The sequence below is a fragment of the Sciurus vulgaris genome, assembly GCF_902686455.1.
Source record: "Sciurus vulgaris genome assembly, chromosome: 3".
Lineage (NCBI taxonomy): Eukaryota > Metazoa > Chordata > Mammalia > Rodentia > Sciuridae > Sciurus > Sciurus vulgaris.
In genome coordinates, this window is record NC_136463.1 from 120,741,426 (window position 1) to 120,766,627 (window position 25,202).

At 33.8% G+C, this 25,202-nt stretch overlaps 1 protein-coding gene across 4 annotated transcripts in view; it reads right to left on the reverse strand.

The window, feature by feature from the left end:
- Nucleotides 1-11,216: 11,216 nt before the first annotated feature.
- Nucleotides 11,217-25,202, reverse strand: part of SCN7A (sodium voltage-gated channel alpha subunit 7) — an 84,443-nt gene continuing 70,457 nt past the window's right edge. For 2 of the 4 annotated variants that reach the window (XM_079134425.1, XM_079134427.1), the window contains 8 exons: nucleotides 23,028-23,201; nucleotides 21,480-21,587; nucleotides 19,376-19,654; nucleotides 18,745-18,798; nucleotides 18,233-18,370; nucleotides 17,440-17,544; nucleotides 16,855-17,125; nucleotides 11,217-14,306 (listed from right to left, as the gene is read on the reverse strand). In XM_079134425.1, the coding sequence (XP_078990551.1) occupies nucleotides 13,240-14,306; nucleotides 16,855-17,125; nucleotides 17,440-17,544; nucleotides 18,233-18,370; nucleotides 18,745-18,798; nucleotides 19,376-19,654; nucleotides 21,480-21,587; nucleotides 23,028-23,201 (2,196 nt within the window). In that variant the 3' untranslated portion in view covers nucleotides 11,217-13,239. Of the gene's footprint in view, nucleotides 14,307-16,854; nucleotides 17,126-17,439; nucleotides 17,545-18,228; nucleotides 18,371-18,744; nucleotides 18,799-19,375; nucleotides 19,655-21,479; nucleotides 21,588-23,027; nucleotides 23,202-25,202 lie in introns of all 4 variants that reach the window. The other 2 variants (XM_079134428.1, XM_079134426.1) reach the window with 2 other exon arrangements.

Sequence of the window (25,202 nt, forward strand, 5' to 3'; positions counted from 1 at the left end):
ACAAAAATGATAGTAGCAATTATTTGATCATTTTAAAAATAGGCCTGTTGCTCTGAGGTTGGTATTATTTATTTAAAGTTGGTTTGTATATAACACGTAGGAGACTTCTAGTTTGTTTGTAAATAAATGTTAATATTTTATTTTTCAATAGAAAAATGTATTTTTTTGAATATATAATTGTCATGAGCAACACTGATAGCCATTCTGAAGTGGAGCTGTCTTTGTATATTTAAGATACATCTTATTTGATTGGGATGTGTTTTTCTGAAATATTTTTAAATTTAAATTTTTATTATTTATGTAATAATTTTCCTTAATATCTATATATAGGAGTTTTTTCTTTTGTATTTTCTTTGATTTGTCAGTCTCAAGTAGATATCATATAATGAGTGGGGGAAGTTTTTCTTGGACAGTTACATAGAAATTTTATTTTTAAAACTATAAACCACCTGGCTCTGACCACGTCTTTTCATCACAGATAGCTTTCAGTTTGTCATTTTTATTTATTTAATGATCTCAAATCCATTCAGATTTCCTATTTATTATTTTGTACATTCATGTTCGGTGAATGTGTGTGTTGTGTGTATTTTTAAATTGGTTGTTTAATTCATCAATTAAGATGTATTAATACCAAATTCTTCCTAACATGTATTATTCCTCCTTAGAAACCACATTTCATTTTTATTATGTCCATTTCTATTATTGTTTTATATTTTATTGATTCTCCTCTTATGCGTGTAATTTTTGCTGTTTTCTTTGTATTTATTTTATCTTGGTCTTTTAAACTGAATACAAAATGCATTAATTTGTTACATATACATATAAAATATTAATAAGCATACATATTTTATATGTATATGTTTATTAATATACGTATCTATTTTGATATGTTATCATATACATATTTATTTTAAATAATTAGCCATATTTAAAGTTATATTCTTAGATTTAGAATAACATTTTCATATATCTAATGCTGTACATTCCCTTCTATGGCTTCAAGTCATTGATCTCTTCCTCAGTGTTTAATCTGCTTTGGAACTCATTCATTTTATTTTTCATTTCAATTGACTTTAGTTTTATCTCTAGGATTTCCATTTGGATACGTAGAATATTTTAAAATTGTCTCAGTATTATATTCCTCTGTTCCTTTACCTCTTTGTCCATAGTTATACTTTTAATGTTCATTTTAATGTCCTAGTCATCTTATCTCATAATTTACATAATAACTGAAACTGTCTCCTTTATTTTTAGTTAAAAGTCATATTTACAGTTTCTTCCTTACCTGAATGAAGTTTTTGATCGGATAATGGACAGTGTTAATTTGACATTATTCAGCATTGTATTTTATGTTTTATTAAATTCCTTAAATATGACATGGATTTAAGTTATTTTCAGATTAGTATCATCTTTCTGATGCTTGTACTGAAGAGTATTGAAGTAAAGTCCAGAGCAGCCTGAGATACAGGACAAAGACCTGTAAATTGAGTTGTCTCAGGTTCCCTTCTGTTGTTTCAAGTATGTGCTATCTGTTGTTCAATATCTAAAAATATTTCTGTCAAACATTTTATCCACTATTCTAGTTATTATGAGATGGCAATTTCCACAGCAGTTAATCCTTCATAAATGGGAACAAAAGACACTGACTTTATATTAAAATAGCTTTAAATAATTCCTATTTCCCCAATGATTGTATACCATACAAATGACAGTTTTGAATTTATTTTTTCTCTTTTCTATTAGCATATTTAGCCATTATGCACTAAACCAACAAAGATGGGCAGGGAATAACTAAGTGGAAAACATAACTGGAACAGAGTAATGATATAAATAAAATGTTTTGTAGGTATTCAGCAACATAGAACCTCCATAGCATCTAGATGAATGACAATTATTCATATCAAAGAGAAAACAAAATAAGTCTTACAAGTAGTATTATGTAAGATGTTTGATAACTTAATAGTCACTTAGGTAAAACATTATAAAATAAAGCTACATATACTGACAACTCTGCAATGCAGCCTTACAAATGCCCATAAGTGCTTTTTATTTAATAATTCATGGCATAGTTGGATTGTATACCACATTTCCATTTCTTATTGAAGATTGGTTTAATAGTCAAAAGGTTTAGACCTGACCATGGGGGCTCTCCAGCTTCCCCCCACCAACATCAGAAACTGGGTTTAGAAAGCTATGCTGACAATTCTGGCACAATTCTGAGGTGAATGCACAGAGAATAAAATATTGTAAATTTGAAGCACAGGCTATGATTGGGAAAGTGGGTCCATTATTCTTTTTTATCTAAAATAATAAAAAGGTAATGTGATCATACTGGAGATTAATGATAGCTATTCCAGGAAGCTGCTTGTAGCCTCTTGACACTTCTTGTCATTGGTGTTAAGAAAATGGACCAGAGTGGATTCATATCCTCCAAACTGTTCCATCAGTGGCTCATCAGCACCAAACACTCTCTCACCAGGACTTACCAATGACAAGGTGGCTTCATGAGAGCTGTTTCTTACATATTCTGCAGTGGAAGAATTGCTCTGGATTTTCACAACCGAAGTTTTATAATGTTTTACATTTCTGTTTAGTGTTACACTTCTAGTTGTCTGATGTACATCAATTTTCTGTAGAAAATAATGCAGGTCAATGCAAGATAATGCACATGCAATCAATGCCTTGCAAGGCTTTTAATCACACTTTCTTCCTGTATAGATCAATTGCTAATGAAGGTATCCAATTACTTTCCTCAGAGTGTATTTGGGGATAGCATTAAGTGAAGAGAGCTTGATATGGTCACCTGTTTATAACTGTAGATTATTTATGAGGCAATTCCTGTGTACATAAAATGCTGCTGCAGCACAAATCCCCAGCAGACCTTGGTTCATTTTGCTTGGATTGCAATGTAGTGGAATTTTTGTGTACACTGGAGAAAGCATTGTAAGGAGACAGCAATATATTTAATAATTTAAGGTTCAGGAGAAAAGCAGACATCTTAAGGATATATCTTTGCCACTTTTCTGTGGACATAAAAGAAAAATAACCTATCTCTTTTACTTAAACTGATGTTGCTATACAGAGTCTTGCTTGTCCTAAATATGTCAACACTTTACCTGGATATAAAGAAGTTTCATTCAGTTGAAAGAAAAAATACTTTCTTTGGCTAGATTCATCAAGTATGATTGGTAGAGCAATTAAAAAACATTTATTCAAATAGCTAACCAACGTAGCTCCTTCATTTACTGAAACAGCATGATATACTCAATGATCAAAAGCAGTCTTACTTCACACTGTACTGTTTTCTAGGTTCATAATAATTCCCTTATAATTAAGTTGTAAGGAATCTTAGATTTATACTAAGTAAAAAGGGAAAGTCAAGGTAGGGTTAGAAACTATTGTGTATATTATCCATAGTTTTAGTAAAGAGTTAATTAAAATGGGATAGTGTATTAGAGAGTGTTTTAAATATGAGGTGTTCCCTCAAAAGCTGAAGTGTGAGACAATGCAAGACAGTTTTGAGGTGAAATAAAAGGGTTATGAGAGCCTTAATCTGATTGATGCTTTGATTCACTGATATGTATTAACTAGGCAGTAACTGTAGGCAGAGAGGACATGGCTGCAGGAGGTAGGTCACTGTGAGTGTGCCTTTGGGGTTTATATTTTGTCCCTGGCGAGCGGAGCTCTCACTCTGCTTTCTGGTGGATATGTTCTCAGCTACTTTCTTCTGCCATATTCTTCCACCATGATGCTCTGTCTCCTGTCATTTGTGGCATTAAGGATGGAACTAGAAATCATCATATTGAGTGAAATAAGCCAGGCAGAGAAAGACACGTACTGCATGATCACACTCAGACTGTGGGATTTTAAAAAGCTTATCTCATGGAAGGAGAGAGTAGAATGGTAAGTACTAGAGACTAGGAGAGTAGAAGAGAAGAGTGGATGAGGAGAGCTTTGGCAACAGGTATGAAGAGAAGCTATTGAAGCAACCTGTGTGAGTAAACCTGGAGGAGCTCAGGGACAGGGCAAGAGGGTGGAGTGCAGCACTGGAATGACAAAAGGAAGATATTAAGTGCCTCTGGAAATTTCTATTCACAAATACACTAATCAGCAAAATTTCATTTATTTCTAGATCTATGTTATCTAACAGAACTTTTTTGAGATAATGGAAATCTCATAAATTTGGGCTATCAATGAATTAGGCTTTACAGAGAGATTTACTGAATACTAGAAATATGACTATTAGGACTTAGAAACAGAATTTTAAAATTTTATTTACTTTATTTAATTTGATTATTAATTTTCATTTGAATAGCTACATACATCTATCAGTGCGGATCTAGATAATTGCCTCTTAATGATTAGTATATATTAAAATTACCTGGAGGTAATAACATATATTTATGCCTCATCACATAGTTTCTGATTCTGGGTGGTTTCATTTCTGAGATGTTTCCAGACATGTAATAATTAACAATTTAAAAAATTAAAGACAGAGAAAAATCTCGAATGCAGTCAAAAAGAGATGATACATTATCTACTGAGGAATATCAATTTGAGACCAATGGACTTCTCATCTGAAGTCATGGAGGCCAGGAAAGGGACAAAATATATTTCAAATGTTGAAAGAAATGAACTGTTAATCATAAATTCTAGATCTGGTGAATTTATCTGACAGGAACAGAAGGAAAATCAAAACATTCTCAGAGGCAATAAAGAATTTGTAACTAGCAGATACAGTGCTTAAAGATTGGCTAGACAAAAGCCTTCAAACAGAAAAAAATGAATAGAGGAAGGAATTAAGGAGCATCAGGAAGAAAAAGCAATAATGCAAAAAGCAGAAATATGAGTATTTATAATTAGTTTTATAAACCATAATTGACGACTGGAACAAAAGTTATAGCACCATCAGATTCCAAAGATGATGACGATATTTTATATATGGGGAAGATAAAAATATATGAATGGGAGCAGTTTACATATTTCATGCAAAATGCTGATCCCAGTAAACTTGTAATTCATGGATAAGTGGATACAATCAATAGAGAGAAATAGATTAGTAGATATTATAACACTCAAAACAACAAAACAACCACTAGAAAAATATACAAAGATGTAACACTTAAAAACTGTATAAAGTAAATCAACATTAAATCTTAAAATGTGTTTCAATATATTTAGGAAGGTAAAAGAAAAAAGGATTGAAAAGAAAAGTAACAAACATCAATGGCAAACTTAAGTACTAACAGATCAATAATTAAATGTAAATGGTCTAAATATACCAATAAAAAGTGGATAAAAAACAAATTCTAACTAAAGACTTTTTACAATAAACTTCTTTCAAATGCAATAGCATATGTAGGTTGAAAGTAAAATAGTAAAAACAAAAAGATGTACCACACAAAACTTAATTTTTCAAAAAGCAGCATTGGCTGTATTCCCACCTGATGAAGTAGATTTCAGAAATACAGTAGCAACCAAGAGGAACAATACATACTATAAAAAACAACCTAGGGCTGGGGTTATGGCTCAGTTGGTAGAGTGTCTGCCTCGCAAGCACAAGGCCCTGGGTTCAATCCCCAGCACCGCGAAAAAAAAAAAAAAGCAACCTAAAAAGTTATACATCAAACAATGGAACTTAAAGACGAAGCAAAATCTGATAGTGCTGAAAGGAGGAGCAGAGCAATTCATAATGATAGCTGGAAACTTCAATAGCTCCCTTTGAGCATCTGATAGAACCTTTGGCCAAATACCAGCAGGGAGACAGCTGGTCTGAACAGCACAGTGAGTGAACAGGCTCTAACTTGCATATATGTTCACTCCGCCAAACATACAGGTTTTCTACAAACGTCTACGGAGCAATGACCAAGATGAATTGTATCCTGGGCCATAGAACAAGCCTCAGTACTCTTACAAGAATTGAAACTGTACATAAGGTGTTCTTTGGAGACAATGGATTTAAAATATAAATCAATAGCAAAAAACAACTGGAAAATTTCTAAACATCGCAATGAAACAACAAACAAAAATAACACATGGGTAAAAGATAATACCTTAAAAATAGTAAAAATATGTAGAACAGAATGAAAATAAATATGTATCAAAATATGTCAGACGCAACTAAAATAGAGTTATTAAGAAAATTTAAAGCATTAATACATAAGATAGGAAGAAATGTCTCAAATGAGTAATCTAATTCCCATCTCATGGAATTAGAAAATGAAAAACAAAATAAACATAAAACAAGAGTAAAGAAGGAAATACATTAGCATAAATCAATAAAATTGAAAAAAGGAAACAATAGGGTAAACCAATGAAACTAAAAACTGTTTTTAAAAAAATTCAATAAAATTGATAAACCTCTAAATAAAAGTGAATGCATCCCATATCAAATGACGAGAAGATTCAATATTGCTAATGAGGCAATAATCCCCAAAGATCTGTAAATTCAAAGTGGGTCCTATCAAAATCCCAGGTTACCTCTTTGCAGAAATTAACAAGCTGATCATAAATTGGTATGGAAACATGAGGGCCATAGAATAGCCTAGATTATCTTGAAAAAGAGACCAAGACTGCAGGACACAAACTTCCTTATTTCTAAGCCTATCACACAGCTTCTGTAATCAAAACAGTTTGGCACTGGCATTAGGGTAGACATAGAGGTCAAGGGAATAGATAGTTCAAAAATAAACTCTGTGTTCATGGTAAACAGAATTTCAAAAAGAATGCCAAGACAACTGAATGATGAACGAAGAGTCTTCAATTTATGGTGTCAGGACCACTGGATAGCCATACACATAAGTGTAACCTTAGGCTCCTTCCTCAAACCTTACATGCCAAAAATTAATTGAAAAGCATAAACCTAAATGTAAGGATTAAAACAGTTACAATCTCAAAAGAAAACAGTAGTAAATAATTGTGCACTTGGATTAGGCAAGCTTCTTAAATAAAATACTAAAATCATATGCAAAAGTTGGACTTCATCAAAATTTAAAAATTAACGTATTAAAAGACACAAGAAAGAGTACATGACACGTTATAGGCAAATATTTGAATATTTGCAAATATGACATCTGATACGTATGTACTGTATGAAAAACAATGATAGAAAAACAAAAAACTAAATTTAAAATGGGCCAAGAATTTGTGTAGACATTTCTCCAAAACAGATATATATAGATGAAGAGTAACATGAAAATGTGGTCGATATCATTAGCCACAAGGGAAATGCAAACAAAACTATAATGAAATATGGCACATTCATAGCATGGTTACAAACAAAATATAGATTGCAAGTGTTGGCAAGGATGGGGAAAATTGGAACTTTCATAATTTCTCCTAGGAATGTAAAATGGTGCAGCTACTTTGACAAGCAGAACAGAAATTTTCAAGTAATTAAATGTAGTGCTACCGATTCCACTTTTACGTGTGCAGCAAGGAGATTAGAAAACATGCTTTCATACAAAACTCGTGCTGTAATGTTCATAGTAGCATTATTCATCATAGCCCCATGTGGAAACCACCCAAATGTCCACTGAGTGATGAATGAATAAACAAAATAATGTATGCTATCACTACACAGAATAATATTATTCAACAGTAAAAAAGTATTGGCTTTGACATGGATGAAGTTTGAAATATTATGCTAAACAAAAGCAGCCAGTCACAAAAAGAAATCACATATTGTGTGATTCTACACATGTAAGCCATCTCTAATAGGTAAATCTATAAAGTAAATTAATGGTTGCCTAGGGTTGGGGGCAGGGTGGAATTAGGGGTGACTGTCAACAGTGATGAAAATATTCTAAATGTAGTTTAAGGTGATGCCTGTGCAACTCTGTTATATTCTAAAATCATTTAATCATGCACTTTATGGGGAGAATTTTGTTGTTAGTATATTTATTCTCAAAAATATTTCTTAAAAAGTGGTTGACTGCCAATATGGGCAGTCCAACATGTAAGATAGTCTTGGTTGGTGTCTGATAGAACACACTTAAAGTGTGCTTTTGAGTATCTCAACCTTAATGTTCTTGAGTTTTCAACATTTTTTCCCCTCATATGAATACACCCTAACTTCCAGGGTTACCCTCTTTGACCGTGAGTGCTTTTTGCATGAACCTACAAGAAGAGAGACATGATTTTTTTCCTCTTTTTTTTTTATTGTAAATAAATGGGATACATGTTGTTTCTCTGTTTGTACATGGAGTCAAGGCATACCATTTGTGTAATCATAAATTTATATAGGGTAATGTTGTTTGATTCATTCTGTTATTTTTTCCCTTCCCCCCACCCCTGCCACCCCTCTTCTCCCTCTATACAGTCCTTCCTTCCTCCATTCTTGCCCCCCTCCCTAACCCTAACTCTAACCCTAACACTAACCCCTCCCATACCCCATTATGTGTCATCATCGGCTTATCAGCAAGATCATTCGTCCTTTGGTTTTTTGAGATTGGCTTATCTCACTTAGCATGATATTCTCCAATTTCATCCATTTGCCTGCAAATGCCATGATTTTATCATTCTTCATGGCTGAGTAATATTCCATTGTATGTATATGTGTATATATATATATATATATATGTATATATCACAGTTTCTTTATCCATTCATCAATTGAAGGGCATCTAGGGTGTTTCCACAATATGGCTATTGTGAATTGAGCAGCTATGAACATTGATGTGGCTGTATCTCTGTAGTATGCTGATTTTAAGTCCTTTGGGTATAGGCCAAGGAGTGGGATAGCTGGGTCAAATGGTGGTTCCATTCCAAGTTTTCTAAGGAATCTCCACACTGCTTTCCAGAGTGGCTGCACTAATTTGCAGCCCCACCAGCAATGTATGAGTGTACCTTTCTCCCCACATCCTCTCCAACACCTGTTGTTGCTTGTATTCTTGATAATCGCCATTCTAATTGGTGTGACCAGACTTCCTCAACAGGACTCCCATAGCACAAGAAATAAAAGCAAGAATCAACAACTGGGATAGATTCAAACTAAAAAGCTTTCTCTCAGCAAAGGAAACTATCAGCAATGCGAAGAAAGAGCCTACAGAGTGGGAGAAAATCTTTGCCATTCATACTTCAGATAGAGCACTAATCTCCAGAATCTATAAAGAACTCAAAAAACTCTACACCAAGAATGCAAATAACCCAATCGACAAATGGGCTAAGGAAATGAACAGACACTTCACAGAAGAAGATCTACAAGCAACCAACAAACATATGGAAAAATGTTCAACATCTCTAGAAATAAGAGAAATGCAAATCAAAACCATGCTAAGAGACATAATTTTTATTAACAGTTTTTTAAACCTCTGTATTTGCTAGTATTTCAACTTTGAATTGAAATTCAACTTCATTATGTTCCCTGAAAACATCCCATCCTTTAAAGAACTCAGTTCAAGTCCTAGCTTTCCCATGAAGTTCAGTAAGACTTTCCACTACCTTCTTGTGAAGATTTCCATTATAGGAAAGAATTAAACAAATTGTTCCAATATATTTTACCTGTCACAGTAAAAAAAGGATCTTTTAAGGAAAAGGGCAATTTCCTTTATCTCTGAATTGGTGTGCTGAATTCCTAGGAGGTGCTCAAAAGATTTTTGTGAAAAGAAAAAAGGGAAAGAGAAAAGGAAAGATAGTTATGGAATTTTGCAAGAACTTGAATTCTGAACATATAGATCAACTGAACACTTTCACCTGGCCTATACTAGTATTCAGGAATACAGTGGTGGTGGGCCAACTGGATGGTTAATGGAAACTAGGGCTGGAGTTGAGAGAAAATTCTATGAGCTCAGATGTGATTTTTAGGTCAATGAAGATAAAGGTTTACATCCAGATAAGGAGATGAATAATGTCTGATCCTGAAAGTTATGGTTCACCTACCAAAGATGAAACAAATCCCTATTTGTGGATTTAACACTCAATTATTTGATGAAGTTCATTATTGACCATGTAGCTGAGAATGCACACCCAGTAGAGGGAGGAGAGAATTTAAGAACCAACAGGAAAATTAAGTATGTCTGAGAAGGGATTTGGGGTGCCCAGAGTAATTCTGCTCAAATTTTCTTACTAACCTCTGAGGTGCAAGATTCATCTCCTCCTTTTTGCATTCCTCACTCTATCTTCCAGTAGGAAGAACTCTGAGTTGTAACCCCAGGTGTCATCTCCATGGTGGACTCTTTGTAAAAGTCCCTCAGTGTGGAATGAAACTACTCACTAATTAAGAAAAATCTTCCTTTTTCTCCAGGGGTCCACTTTACTAACTTTATCTCCAATTTCCAATGTAGTACTCACCAATCCTTCATGTATATGTATTGCAATTCAGACCAATACTATAAAAATTACCATTTATTGTAACCAGTTGCAGGGTTATGCTTCCCCCTCATAGACAGTTAGCTCTTTAATCTGAGATTTGTCTTTCTATTTGAGTTTAAACTCTAAGTTTGTGCCTAGTATCGAGCATTTAATCTAGGTTGAGTATCTAGCATTTAATCTAGGTTGGATGAAAAAGACTTCTGTAGTTTTATCCCTTGTGCTTCTCTTCTTTACATTTTAAAATTCCCTTGATCAAAAGGGTTGGAGGAGGCGAGAGAGAGCGAGAAAGAGAGAGAGAGCGAGAGAGAGAGTAACCCATTAAATTCTGAAACTGAACTTTATTTTGTGTCCTGGCTTTGTCTCTTACAAGTTTTGTGTCTTATAAAAGCTGTTATAACCTTTCTAAGCCTATTGTTTTTGATTTATAAACTGAGAGTGGTCACTTCTTCATTCATGATAAATGCTTAGCACAAGGCTGGACATAGCTCCCAGCTGAGTAAATAATAACTATCACTGTTATCTTTAAAAACATTTCAAGTATATCATACTTATTAATAAAGAAGATATAAAATTTTTTGAAGAAACAAATTGATAACTAGCACACCAATAAATTTAATTCAGTATTCTATAAAGTGAATTTTAATAATTTTGAGCTATAGCTAGTAATATTGAAGTTATGATTTTGGTAAGAGGATTGATTTGTACATTTTGTCAATGTATAGGGGCCCTGGTAAGTATATTAACATTTACTTTACAAAATTAAGTGTGTTTCAAGGAAACCTAAGTGTTTCTAGTCCTAAATTTTGAGACTGAATAAAAGATTTTTGTGTAAAGGTTATTTTTTGTGATACCATAAAAATTGCCAATCTGACTTATCAAATAAAAAACAAACAAACAAATCTTACTGTGGTTAACATATTGTCTTTATTATTTTCTATAGTATGTAAAAAGTAGACTATGTTGTAATATTTTGTTAAAAATAAACCTTTACACAGTTTTTGGAAGGTTACTGGCAAACACAGTTTACAAGTAAAAGCGATAACTTTCAGACTTAAATCAGTTTTTTGGTCTTTGTGGAATTTATAGAAGCAAGTTATAATACAGTGTCAGTTTCTGAAGCAATTTCCATATTAAAGCATCCCAAGAAATGGAAAGCATAAAAACCTCAGTAAAGCACCAGCTGTTGCCATGTTATAAGTCAACACCGATTGCTCTCTGGACCCCATCTTGGGATGGAGAGCAAGAGAAGAAAGGAAAGGAATATATATAGAAAAAATGAACCCTGAAATTACATTTACTTAGGGGTCCCCCCAAAGGCATCTTGGTAAGGTTATTAAATTTCTGAGGAGCAAAAACATAATTGTTAAGGCTCAAGATCATGCATTCATAATAAAATACAATTACCAATATGTAAATAATAGTCAATGTCGTACTATATATTTAAAGCTCATTATTTAAGTCAACAGTATACAGATTTTCCTTTTTACTCCGTTAGGGCTTTATAGGCACACTGAAATCAGCTTTCATACAAATGGGGTAAATATCAGATTCTTGAACTACATGGATGTAAATGACTACTCTTTTATGAATAACTCCAAAACCAAATCTTTCTAACTCAGAATAATTTCAATGGTGAAAACTGATGTTTAAAATTCAAAAGTTTCTCAAATATAAAGTGTTTTACAGAGTACTTCTGTACATGATGAAATTAAAACAAAATACTTAGAAATGAGTAAGTGAAACTAACTGCATATACTCATGCTATAAAAGGATGACTTACACTCTCATTTCCTAATTCACAGCACTCAGAGTTTGAATGATGATTTCCTTTCTTTAAGCTATGAGGATATAAGTACAGTGAAAAGCACTTTGAAGTGCTTAGTTTCCCAATTAAGATCAAGACACAGAAAAATCCCTACACATACTGGTAGGCTTCAGCTCTTCTAATCCATATTATAGCCAAATGGTACTTGCCAAATGGTACATACTCAATGTTATATTAAGGATTAATGGAAAAAATATCAGTTTTATAATAAGGCAGTGCTGAGTTCATTAATGTATTACTTATGATATCATTTTAGTAAGTGTATACCTAAAAAAAAAAGTGTGAGATGAAAATGTAGGCCATAACAGCAGTTTCATGGATGTTTCTTGTTCTATGAATCCATTTTGCTGAAGAGCTGGGGCTTAGGTAGAATTAGCCAAAGAGATGAGAAACCAGGAACTAGAACAACGAACAGCATTAATCTCCACTACCAGTGTCCGGGCAGAAGCGGGGAAAACAAAGGAAAGGAAAGAAAGAAAACAAGAACAAACAAAAACAGAAGGTAGGGCTTCAGCCAGTCTTTCACAAACATGGATCTAATTAGCTCGAGAGTCTCTGGGATTTATTTCAAAGGCACTTCCTAAATAACTGCACCCTCCCTTGACCCAATTGGCATTGGTTTAGGCAAATTGATGATTTAATTTTGGCCTGTAGGATTTCACTAGTTTTAAAACACCATCCCATATTAAGAAAGCCCTTCTTTACCTGTAACAGAGTCATGGTAGGGCTACTAGAAGCCCATTAAAGCAGAAGTGAAATACACAAGGACACCTCCTTGGTTGCTAATTTTTACCACCACCTGCCTCCATCCTCTAGCATGGGCACACATCTAAGGAGCTATGCGGGGAAAACACTGGTTTGTCAAAAGGTCACTTACCTACTTCCACTGCAGCAATATTTAGGGACTGTCTTTCTTGATAGATTGGTTACATTGAACACATAGTGGTGAAAAAGTGGGTTTGGCATGAAGACTTGTGAACAGAAGCTTAACTTCCACCAAGTGTAAACAATTGATAGCTATCTTTACTCTCTCTGATGTTTAATTCCTTAAGCTTTTAGCATTTGAGGGATATATGAAGAAAGTAAAGAGGTGATAAATGTGATTAGATTTGGCTTTGAATAGTTGATTTTTCCTTAACTTTGTCAAAATAGATACCTTCTTTTGCAGCTTGAACATCTCCGTCACCATCTATTACGTGAACATCTGATGTATTTTTGTCATTTTGCCTCAAGCGGTAATTTTTATAAGCACGCTGAATAATGGTGGCTGAAACTGCCTCTTGTTTTCTTTTCAGAGTAGTTGTAATTGGTTCATACGTGATTTTAAAAGGGTTGGCTAGTACAAACCCTGATTCTACCTCCGAGAGGAGTTTTTCCACCCTCGCATCTTTTCCCATAACTCGTTTAGTAAAAGCAAGTAAGATGTCAAGGCAGTGGATTCTGTCTCCAACAGCCATGGGAAGATCCATAGCAATGAGCTGGCCCTTGTTTGGTTTTGCCATGAAAAGAGGAGGATCAAGAGCAGCTGCAAAGTCTGAAAGTTGGCTGGAGTCTATATACTGTGTCCTATCAGGGTCAAACCTTTTCCACACTTGAAAGAATTTCCTAAAATCATCTTCACTCAAGGTCCTAGCTTTTTTCTTAGAAGCAATACTTAAAAACTCCATGACCACAACAATATACATATTAACAATGACCAGCCATGCTATAAGGATATAACTGACAAAATAGAAAATCCCCACTGAAGGGTTACCACAATCACCTCTAACCTGAGTGCCAGGGTTAATTTTATCAGGATCACAGTCAGACCATTTACTGTTGAAAATTGCATTGAGCATACCATCCCAACCAGCAAATATTGTAACTTGAAAAAGACAGAGCATGCTGCTGCCAAACGTTTCAAAGTTGGACACATCATTGATTCCAGCTTCTTTTTTCACATAGGCAAAATTATACATTCCAAAGATCGCATAGATGAACATAATCAGGAAGATGAAAAGACCAATGTTCAACAATGCTGGGAGGGACAGCATCAGAGGAAACATCAGATTATGGAACACCTTTGGTCCTTTCCCAAGACGCAGGCTGTGGATGATCCGAGAGAGAAGAATCAGTTGAACAAGTGAAGGAGGCACAAGGTAGTATCCTACTGTCATAGGCAGTAACAGTCCTAGGTATGGGAAAAGAGAAAAGATGAAATAAAATTGTTCAAATACAAGTGTATTTGGAGGGACAAAAATTATTTTAATTTTAATTGCTTTTTTCTGTATTTTGTTACTCCTTTATTAATCCTTCATGTTAATCAGCATATGAAAAGTTTGGGGATTAGTCATATACTAATGGTGCTAATGATAAGTGTACCTAGGAAAATTTGGAGAGAATTCTCGTGAACTATCATCTTAAGAATTTTATGTATCAAGTCTTTCTAGAATCACAGATGATTTGAATTCATGATGTAGGACATTAGTCATATGTTTTTTCCTGATTACTTTTGGATCAAGAAAGTTGGTTCAATCCAACTTTCCACTGAAGGCTAATAAAGGAATCATGTAGACATGCAAAGATGAAGGACATGATTTCTATTCTCAAACACTCTGTAATCTGGTACCAGTTACAGACATTTAAAATAATTATAATGCAAGTTATAAAGACATAATTGATAAATATAATTAGAAAAATGTCTGGCATTCAGATTTCAATTTATTTGTTTGATAAGGTGTATTTGAATCCCAGGAGCTGAAGTGTGAACTGAATAAAGAAGTCTTTCCTTGGTACTTAGGGATGGTTTGCTTTGTGTTGAGGTGGTGTAGGGGAGAATCCTGAACAGTTTCTAAATGCTTGCTGACAGGAGACATCCTGCCTCACACTGCTGTTAAACTTGGTCATGACTTCAGGTGACCTTCTTCCAGCCACCCCCTCCTTTCTCTGCAGTGTTTTAGAGAATCTTCCACTCTCACCCAAAGTCTCATTTCTCCTCAATCTCCCAAACTCATCTTATGCAGGAAGTATCATTTAATTGTAAACAAATATCTTCACATTCTTACCATTAAATTTGAAAACTCCTTTTCTTTTCTAAATCTGACTTTATCCTTATGACATTATTTTCCAGGCACTAATTTCAAGTGCATGTAGCTCATCACCCACCCCTTTCAACTCCATGTTTCTCAGGGAAGAAAGATGGTATAGCATCTTTCTAGCTTTGCAGTGAGATTTCCAGACACTTCTCTTTCCCATTATTTTTCAGTTAAAACATAGAATAGATTTATGAAACTCTGGGTCACATCATTCAAGTACACCATTTCTACCATTCCCTGGCTCTGAAATCTACTCAGTGCGCTTCATTTATACTCATTGAAGACTTCAGTAACTGGGTCGCTTCTGTTTCACCTCAGAATCTTCTACAACAACTGGCTCAAAGGTCAGTCTCTGGGTCTCCAACCTTTCCAACTTTTATCATGTTTTTTATCATTTAACTTCAGTAGTAGTCCACATTTATAACCCCGTTCTTGACCCTGGATACTTGACCACCTTGAAATCTCAAACTTAGTTTTCTTTCGGTTATGTTGTTTTTTCCTGGTTCTCTGATTAAGTGACTTCCATTTCAGTCTTACAGGGCTCTTTAGTTCTTTAATTCACCTGTTTTCTTCCTGTTACCCCCTCCTGCCTTTATGTACTCTTCTATCAAGTTCTTATACTTTTTTCTCAATAAGTAGTTGCATTATTTCACTTATTGACTGAATTTTCTGGAAGTACAACTGGGCAGATTATTTATCTACATTTTCTAACAACAAATACATAGAACAGTGCTTGACACAATAAACTCTTAAATATCGTCCCCAGTCTCATGGAGTTTACATTCTCATGAGTGTGACATGGAGAAATAGACAATAAAGAAACATTTTTTCTGCCTGAAGCACTTTGCTTCTACATTCTTTGCTTGACTACCTCCTTATCCATAGGTTTCTATTTGAATTTTACAGTTTTCTCTGACCTCTACTTACTGTTTAGGTACTTCTCCCTGTTATGCTGCTATAGCGTCCTGAGCCTTCTTTACCAACCTTAATAGCACAGCATTTAAGTGCACTATTCAATTATGTGCAGCCTTTAATAGACTATGAACAAATTATACCCATCTTTTTGACCACTGTACTTTCCACATATAGTACAATATTTATTCACAAAAAGATAAACAAAAAAATGTTAAATAATTGAGAACTCCAAAGTAAGAGAAAACCAGGAAATAAAACCTAAAATTCATTAAAACCTAAAATTCTCATGTGTTAAAGTAGTAAACAGTGTTTTTTTTTTTTTTTTTTTTTTTTTTTTTTTTTTTTTTTTTTTTTTTTTTTACTATTAGAGGAAAGAGAACAACAGTGAGTTTGACAAGTCATATCATTCTAACACATAAAGATCCTTAAGTGTCAATCTGGAAAATGGATGCAGTTTTAAACTGAATGTATAATCAAGCATTTATCTGGTGGTTTGTGATATGAAGTCTATGTCACTGGTTCAAGAAATGTATTCTTCAAGATTTTATACCTGTTAGGCGTGTGCATATGTATGAAAGCAAAAATGTGAGGTTTTACTGTTGTAAATTTAAAAAAAAATCCCTACCTCTTTCGCTTAAGAGAACATATCTCTTAAGATAAGACATTTATTATGAGAGTTTTCTTGAACTGGTATTACTACAAGTGAAATTGTAACAAAGCAAATCTTACCTGTAATGGAGAAAATTACCACCATAAAATCAAAAATGTTCCATATGATTGTGAAGTAGTAGCAATGGAAAGAGATGAGTTTCAGTATACATTCTATAGTATACAACATAACAAAAATTGAGTTGATCCAGTAGACAGCTGTATCCATTTGTTGACTCTGTTCATCACTTTGGATCATAATGGTTATTGCTTGGACATAGATAAGAACCATGACGATAACATTAAAAACTTGATTTGTTACCAAATCAAAAATAAAGCCTTGGAACTTATTCTGTGAATAAAGAAAATAAGTTTAATAATCTTATTAGTAGGATAAATATTCATAGTTTTAGATTCTACAGCTTTCCTCCCAAAATAATTAGGAAAACAAACAAGAGTATAAATTTTTGCCAAACTAAAACTACAGTGTGTAGTCAAAACAATGCACATACAAAAATATGGTCCTTAAAGGCTTTGTTAAGGAATATATTTTACAAATATCATCAAAAGAATTTGTTAATAATTTTGGAAGCACAGTTTCCTTTGTAAAATATAATAAAGTAAATCTTTTTGAAGCTTCAAATAAAGATCTAGACTTTTTCTTACTCCTGGGCGAGGTACTGGTCTATGGGAGTCTTCATACATCAGCCTCTTCAGTTTACGGTATTGTTTCCTCTGTTTTACTGTTATAAAGATATTTGAGCCTCCTTGGTAAAGAATTGAAAGAAAAAGATATTAAAATGACATATAATCAAAATTTTCCCTTATAGAAAATTTGAGAATTATTGATCTAACTTTGCCAAAAGGCAATGTGAGGAGCTAAATCATGTTTGAACATTTCCAACTTTTCACAAAAGTACGTATAAAACATAATTCTGGCAATGAGTGATACTGAAAAATCTTTTTGTGTATTTCCTGTGTGCAGCCAATCGTATTTTTCTCTTTTCATTCTACTGAGGCCTTTCCTCTTTTCAGAAGACTTACTAAGAATGGCTGAACTCAGTAGATAAAAGGAAAGCTTATTTGTGCCTTTTAATAAGCAAGGATAAAGAGAATTTGCCAAATATCTATTTTCATATGTTTATATGTTGCTTTTATTTATAGATGCTATCAGAAAGTATTTTTATTATTATTCCAAAAGTACCTTGTACTGACTTCTTCATTGCATCATCTAGGGCTGAGTTGTTTTTGTGTTTCTAGTGCTAATTTCTGAAGCTTGTACAAAATATATAAAATGAATTATGTTATGCTAATGTAGGAATCAGGAATTGTTATATTTGGTGTATATACCAAATAAAAATGACATTGAGCTAAACTCAAAACTGATTAAATGAATCAGGGCATTTTTATAAATTTTTTTTCCAGTCATTGATGAACAATAAAATAATATTATACTTATCTTTATTTTATGCTTGTTGAAATTAGTAATAATAACACTGATCAGCATACTCAGAGGGAGAAATAATCCAAGGATAACGAAGCTGATAAAGTAACAATACATATAGAGGTTGTACTCAAAATCAGGCTGCATATTTACCTAAAATTGAAATTTTAAAAAATTAGTAAAATATTGATAATAATTTTTGAAAACCTGAGATTTATAAAACAATTTATGATAAGAAAATCTAAGAACGTTATTCAAGGTAATATTTTCTCTTTGTTCTCTGGTGAAAAATGCTTTGTTTGTTTATTTGATTGATTTAATTATTGTTTCAAAATATGGCAATCCCTCCAGTGGGCCTGTTGGATCTCATTCATTATGTATATTTCTGGAAGGATTTTGTTGCCCATGAAATACCCAACCTGAAAAAAATTTAATTTCTATAAATTACCACCTGTATCTTGTACTTGAGTTGCAAAAATGACTTTGCTTGAATCTTAAAAATGCCTTTAAGATTAAATGGTACTTACACCAACAGAATCAACTGCTGAATTCATAATGGTGATCCATCCATTAAATGTTGCCTATAAAAAATAAGATATATTTACTTCTTAGGGAAATCTATGTTTCATGGAAAATAAAAAGTACAATTCAATTTTCTATGAACACTGAAAAAATAGGGAATTGTATGGTAAACAAATACATGTTGCCAAAAGCCATAGTTACTGGTAGCTGTTATATGTGATTTTCTTGAGATAAATAAGAAAGAAATGTCCACAACCTAATATCTGCTAGATACTGGGTTTACTGAGTAGCCATTTCTAAAACTACTAAATGGAATAAAAATAACAGCAACTCAAACAGGACCAAAGAATTGTAGTCATGTGACCAGTCAGTGATGGTGGAAGCAGGTTTGGCCAACACCTGCTATTTCTGTTCAACACTACCTTCTCTCCATTTCTTCCTCCCAACTGGGCAGGCAACTGTCACCTTTGTCACATCAAAGTATAGTATGTCCCATAACACTTATGCATTAAATAGTTATTGCTAAAATATCTTATAACTGAATGTAATATTAGTCCATATTTTGTCCTTGACATTCAACTTACAATATGGATGAACATATAATTGATTAAAAAAAAAGTCAAAAAGTATACTCACTACTTGAAGCAGAGAGAGGAAACCATTTCCAACATTATCAAAGTTCAGTTTTGCATTCTCCCATGGCATGGATTCATTCAACACAAGATTTTCACATTGACTCCTATTCATGACTTCAGATACAGGAAACCTTTCCTCACTTGTTGGGTCAATGCATTCATAGAATGTGCCAGCAAATAAGTGTACTCCCATGATACTAAATACCAGCCAGATCATAAGGCAGACCAGAAACACATTCAGAGTGGATAAAGTTGTTTTTATCAAACCTCTCACAACAACCTAGCATAAAAAAATGAACATGCAAACTTTAGATCAGAAATGTGAAGTTACTTTAATTTCTAATTACACATATAATTTGTTATAGTTACAAAATTCTGCTTGTTTTCCACTATTTGGTTTAAAATCACAGGTAAATATTACCATATTGCAAACCTCCATGATATGGTTAATAAAATCTGTTTCATAAGTTATACTGTGTTTCTGTGTTATACTGTGTTATAGGTATATGATAATTAGAATCTTTCTGTATTTGCTACATAAACTATTTCTTCCCAAACTTCAGTAAATAAAATACATTTGAGGAATAGATAGATCAGACATAAGTCCTGTTATAATCAGGCTTAAGACCTGTTATAATGAGTCAACCAAAAATTCACATGAATTATAAAAATAATATCAATCACATACTTAGCATATATGTTAAAATATAATTAATGGGAGCTGGAGATGTAGCTTAGTAATAGGGCACTTACCTAGCATGTGAGAAGCCCTGAATTCAATCCCCAGAACCAACAAAAAACATACGCAAATGCTTATGAGTTACTTATGTGTATATATGTATACACTCATATAAAGATGTTACTATTAAAATGTCTGATTTTTAAAAATATATATTTCAAATTATATTTATTTCTATTTGAATTTCTCACTTCAATTTTGAAGTAAAAATGTTTTTTGATCAAGTGCAAAGAATTTAGTGTTATGGTTTCTTAACAAATGGCAGTTCAATGTTAAGATAAAGTATATATATTACAAAGATAATGCAGCGTAAACACAAACATGTTCCTTATTCAGTTCTATCATAGTATTGAAGGTGTAATAGTGGGTATTATTAATCAAGTACTGAGACTAATGTTAAGTAATTCACATAAATAAAAATACAAAGCCCATATATATGCAAATATGAAACAAAAGGTACAATTGGAATTTTCTTTAACTTCTGCACACAATTGACCACTGTTTATTTGCATACTTATACTATTCATGTTGTTCATAGTCTCCATTGATTTTTTTAGGTTGTCATATGGGATTTCTATTACAGGTGCAAAAGATGGAACCCTGGACATTTTATATGGATGAATCTATTAGTTCTATTCACATGGGTTAGAAAAGTCTTTAACATGGAAGTGGGGGAGAGATAGCAAGTAAAAATTAATAATTAGTGATGTCTGACTTTTGAAAGTTATTTATTTTAGAATTCAAGCTTTCCTTTATTAAATAACTACTTTGTGTGTACAATATTCTCACCTTAAAAATTTAGCTATCAAAGTTTCATTTTCTGACAGTTACATTTTCAAAAATTGAGACAACTTCACTAATATTTACTTATTTGAGTTAGAAATATGCTGTTTTTAGCTGGATGTGGTGGTGCATGCCTATAATCCCAGCAGCTAGGGAGGCTGAGACAGGAGGATTGCAAGTTCAAAGCCAGCCCCAGCAAAAGTGAGGAACTAAGCGACTCAGTGAGACCTTGTATCTAAATAAAATAAAAAAATAGGGCTGGGGATGTGGCTCAGTGGTGGAGTGCCCCTGAGTTCAATCCCCAGTACCCCACTACAAATACTATTTTTGAAACAATATTTTCCCTCTCAATGGTTATGTCCTGTTGGCTCAGCTTTATTAGTTTTCACATCTTATGAGCAATAATAACCTAAACTCTGAACAACCATAACAAATATACACATTCTCCTCTATTTTCATGCTCTAGAATATAAGGTTTTTGTTGTATTGAAATTGATGAAAAGACAACAAAGTCGGTTAATTCACAGAAATTTAGTAATCTCAAATAAAAACCCATATATCAGTTTAGAAACTTTAGATTTACCTTCATTCTTTCAAATTGAGATAGAACTCTGAGTGCACGAAGGAATTTAATGGAAGTTAGTGGTTTTAGATCTTCCCGAGTTTTGCCTAATAAGCTAAGACAAAACACCTGTAATATTTAAAAAGAGTTAATATGACTGTTTTAATTTAAATAATATGTAAAATGAACTTCGCATTTATTATAAAAACAATACAAAACTGGCCAATAAAACTTTGAAATATTTTAATATATATTTCAAAATGTTATTATTGGCAGAATAAATTATAACAAAATAATTGTTAAAATCACTTAAAAATATAAAAAAATTATTTTCTGTAATGAAGAGCATATAACAATATTGAGTCAGGTGTGGTGGTGCATGCCTGTAATCCCAGTTGCTGGGGAGGCTGAGGCAGGAGGATGGAGAGTTCAAAGCCACTGAATGAGACCCTGACTCTAAATAAAATACAAAAAAGGAAGGGATGTGGCTCAATGGCTGAATGACTCTGAGTTCAATCCATGGTAGCAAAACAAAACAAACAAACACAAAACTAACAACATTGAGATATTTACGTATTTTATATTCTTTATGATGAAGGAATAGATACCTAAGGACATTGTTAAATTTAAAATTAAAGAAGCAGTTTTATAATTATTTGTAATACAGTATTTGTGTACAATGTATGCATTGAAACAAGATTTGGCATATATTCACATATTCATCTGTGTGTAATTATGATTAATACAATATACACAATAAGATTTCAGAAGTCATGTCTCAAGAAGGATATGAATATTATTAAATCAAAAGTACAAATTACAAAAAGTGAAACTAGGTACTAAAGTAATTTTAAAAGTAAATATGTATGGATAAAAATGATTAAGGATTTGAGAAATATTAATCAAAATTGAGCAAGGTGATAGAGCTATGATTATAGTTGATTATATCTTCATATTTTCTAAATGTTCAAGCCAGCATAGATGGACATTGTTTAGGCTTTGAAGCATGGGAGTCATTTACGTAAGCACAGAGGGATGTAGGCATGTAAGAACAATGGCTAGAAAGCGGGAAGGTGAGTTTTGATATAGTGCAGTTTAAATGGAGTAGAGGGTTAATTTGTAAGAAGTAATTTAAAAGACAAGAGGTCAGTTATTGCAAGTCATTAATTGTAGACTGAGGAGCTTCGGCCATTGGCAATAGAATGGGAAGTCATTTGTTTCATTAAACACAAATTTAGAATCTACTGCAGTGATCCTAATGAGAACTTCCAGTTGCTTTAGGGAGCAGATATTTTCAAGATATTGTGCAACAAATCCATTCTGTTAGCAGTGGGTTCATAGGTATTACAATCATCCAGGAGCCTTAGTGCTGAACTTTTAAAATTTTAGAATGATGAGATAAGGATAGATGCTAAACACTGCAGGTAGAGAAAGACAGGATGTTGGTCATTGAAAATGTACAGAGAGGAAAACAGGAGTTAAAAGGAAGTAAAAGAATGAGAACAGGAAGAGTAAAAATAAGAGTAAATCAAATAGCTTTCAATTTTTTTTTTTCTGTAAAATACATACAATGACAACCATGAAGTCCAGCTTGTACCATACATTAGAGAAATAGGCTTTGAAACCATATGCCATCCACTTTAGAAGCATTTCCAGAATGAAGATGTAAGTGAAGATCATGTCTGCATATTCCAGTAAGATTTTAATAGTCTTTCGTTGATCAATATATATATCTTCAAAAGCCTGTGGGTAAAAAAATTAAGGATTTGCATAATACAATTTCTAAAACCTCTTTCACATATAAGGGAATCAAATTTTATCTTAACAATAAAATACATAACTAAAGAAGAAGGGCATTTCACAATGATCAAGGGATCAGTCTCATAAGAATAAATCCATGTGCACAAAATAATGGGTAAGAAAATATATTTAAAAGTGAAACTAGAGATTGCTCACTGACAGGTACCTATCATCCGTCATTTTCCCGCCTCTCGCCTGTCCATCGCCTGCCTTACACCTATCCATCACCCAACGTGCAAGGTTCACCTCCCAATCGTCCGACAACAGTCAGCAAACTGATCGCCAACCACCAGTGGAGCACCAGCTGCCTGCTGTCGCCTGGAAGCTCACTGTTAACAGTACCTGCAGGTTTGATTACACGTGACTGCCGCCATTTTGAGACAACAGCCAGGCCCCGTAGGACTCCTGGCTGGACTGACTGAGCCCCATCTCCAGGATTCCTCAGCCCAACCGATCACTCCCTGCCTCTGGGGCCCTCACATCGACTGACTGCTCCCTGCCTCCAGGACCCTCAGACCAACTGACTGCACCCTATCACAGGGACCCCAGACTGATTGCACCCGGCCTCCAGGATCCCACAACCACACCAAACACACCCAACCTCTAGGACCCCTGCTGGACCAACTGCATCCCGTCTCCAGGACCTCCAGCTGACCACGTCCACCCCTGAGCTGCAGCTCCCCATTTCCCAACACATTTGGAAGCCAGAGCGGCCATCTTGGATAATCCTGGAAGCCGTAGCTCCGATATTTGGGTGGGGCAAATCCCATCCTGCGATGCCTGCTGGAGGCTTTAAGCTCACTGTCAGGTACCTCTCGTGCATCAGGCTACTGAACACGGGGAGGTTTCATTAGTATATGACTGTTATACAGTAGATCTTCTTTTTTGTCCTTTTTAAAAATTTTAAGTTTTTATTTCTTTACTTTTCTTGCTCTCTTTTCCTTTTGTTTACCTGTTCCCTCAGAGTCTCTTTCTCCCTTTTTTGCATGCTAACATCTGATTTCTTTTGATTACACTCTCACCCTTTCTATTTTCTAGAACTTCTGTATATTCTTTTCTTATTCCATTAACAGCCACATTCTACATCCCTCTGCATCCTCTTTGTCCTCCACTAGAAACTGCAGACCTTATTGGAAACATGTTTGTTTTACCGAAGATAATATTTGAACTCATTTTGTTTACTATGACAATTTTGTTATTGTCCCCATAGGGGCTATTTGGTCTAGGATTGCATAGTGTCTGATTTAGGCACTGCTAATATTGATCTACCCTTAAAGAAAGGGTTTCGGAAACCTATAGGGCCACTCTAAGCCTATAAGGGAAAATCTGCAATACCCCAGATCTGCACTGCTAGAGCGGAAGATACATGAACAACATGAAAAAACAAGGAAAGAAAATGATCCAAACAAATCTAGATTCTATAGTAATAGAATCCAATGACAGTATGTTAGAAGAAATGTCAGAAAAGGACTTCAGATTATACATGATTAAGATGATTCATGAAGCAAAGGATGAGATAAGAGAGCAAATGCAGGCAATGAATGATAATACCAATAAGGTGAAAGAGCACCTGCAGGAAGCAAAAGATCATTTCAACAAAGAGACAGAGATTCTCCAAAAAAAAAAAAAAAAAAAAAAAACAACCAAACAGAAATCCTTGAAATGAAGGAGATACAAACCAAAGGAATGAACAACCTATTCAATGAAATAATATCAGAAAATTTCCAAAACCTGAAGAATGAAATGGAAAATCAAATACAAGAGGCTTACAGAACACCAAATGCACAGAATCACAACAGATCCACACCAAGACACATTATAATGAAAATGCCTAACATTCAAAATAAAGATAGGATTTTGAAGGCTGTGAGAGAAAAGCATCAGATTACATATAGGGGGAGACCAATAGGGATAGTAGCCGACTTCTCAACCCAGATTCTAAAA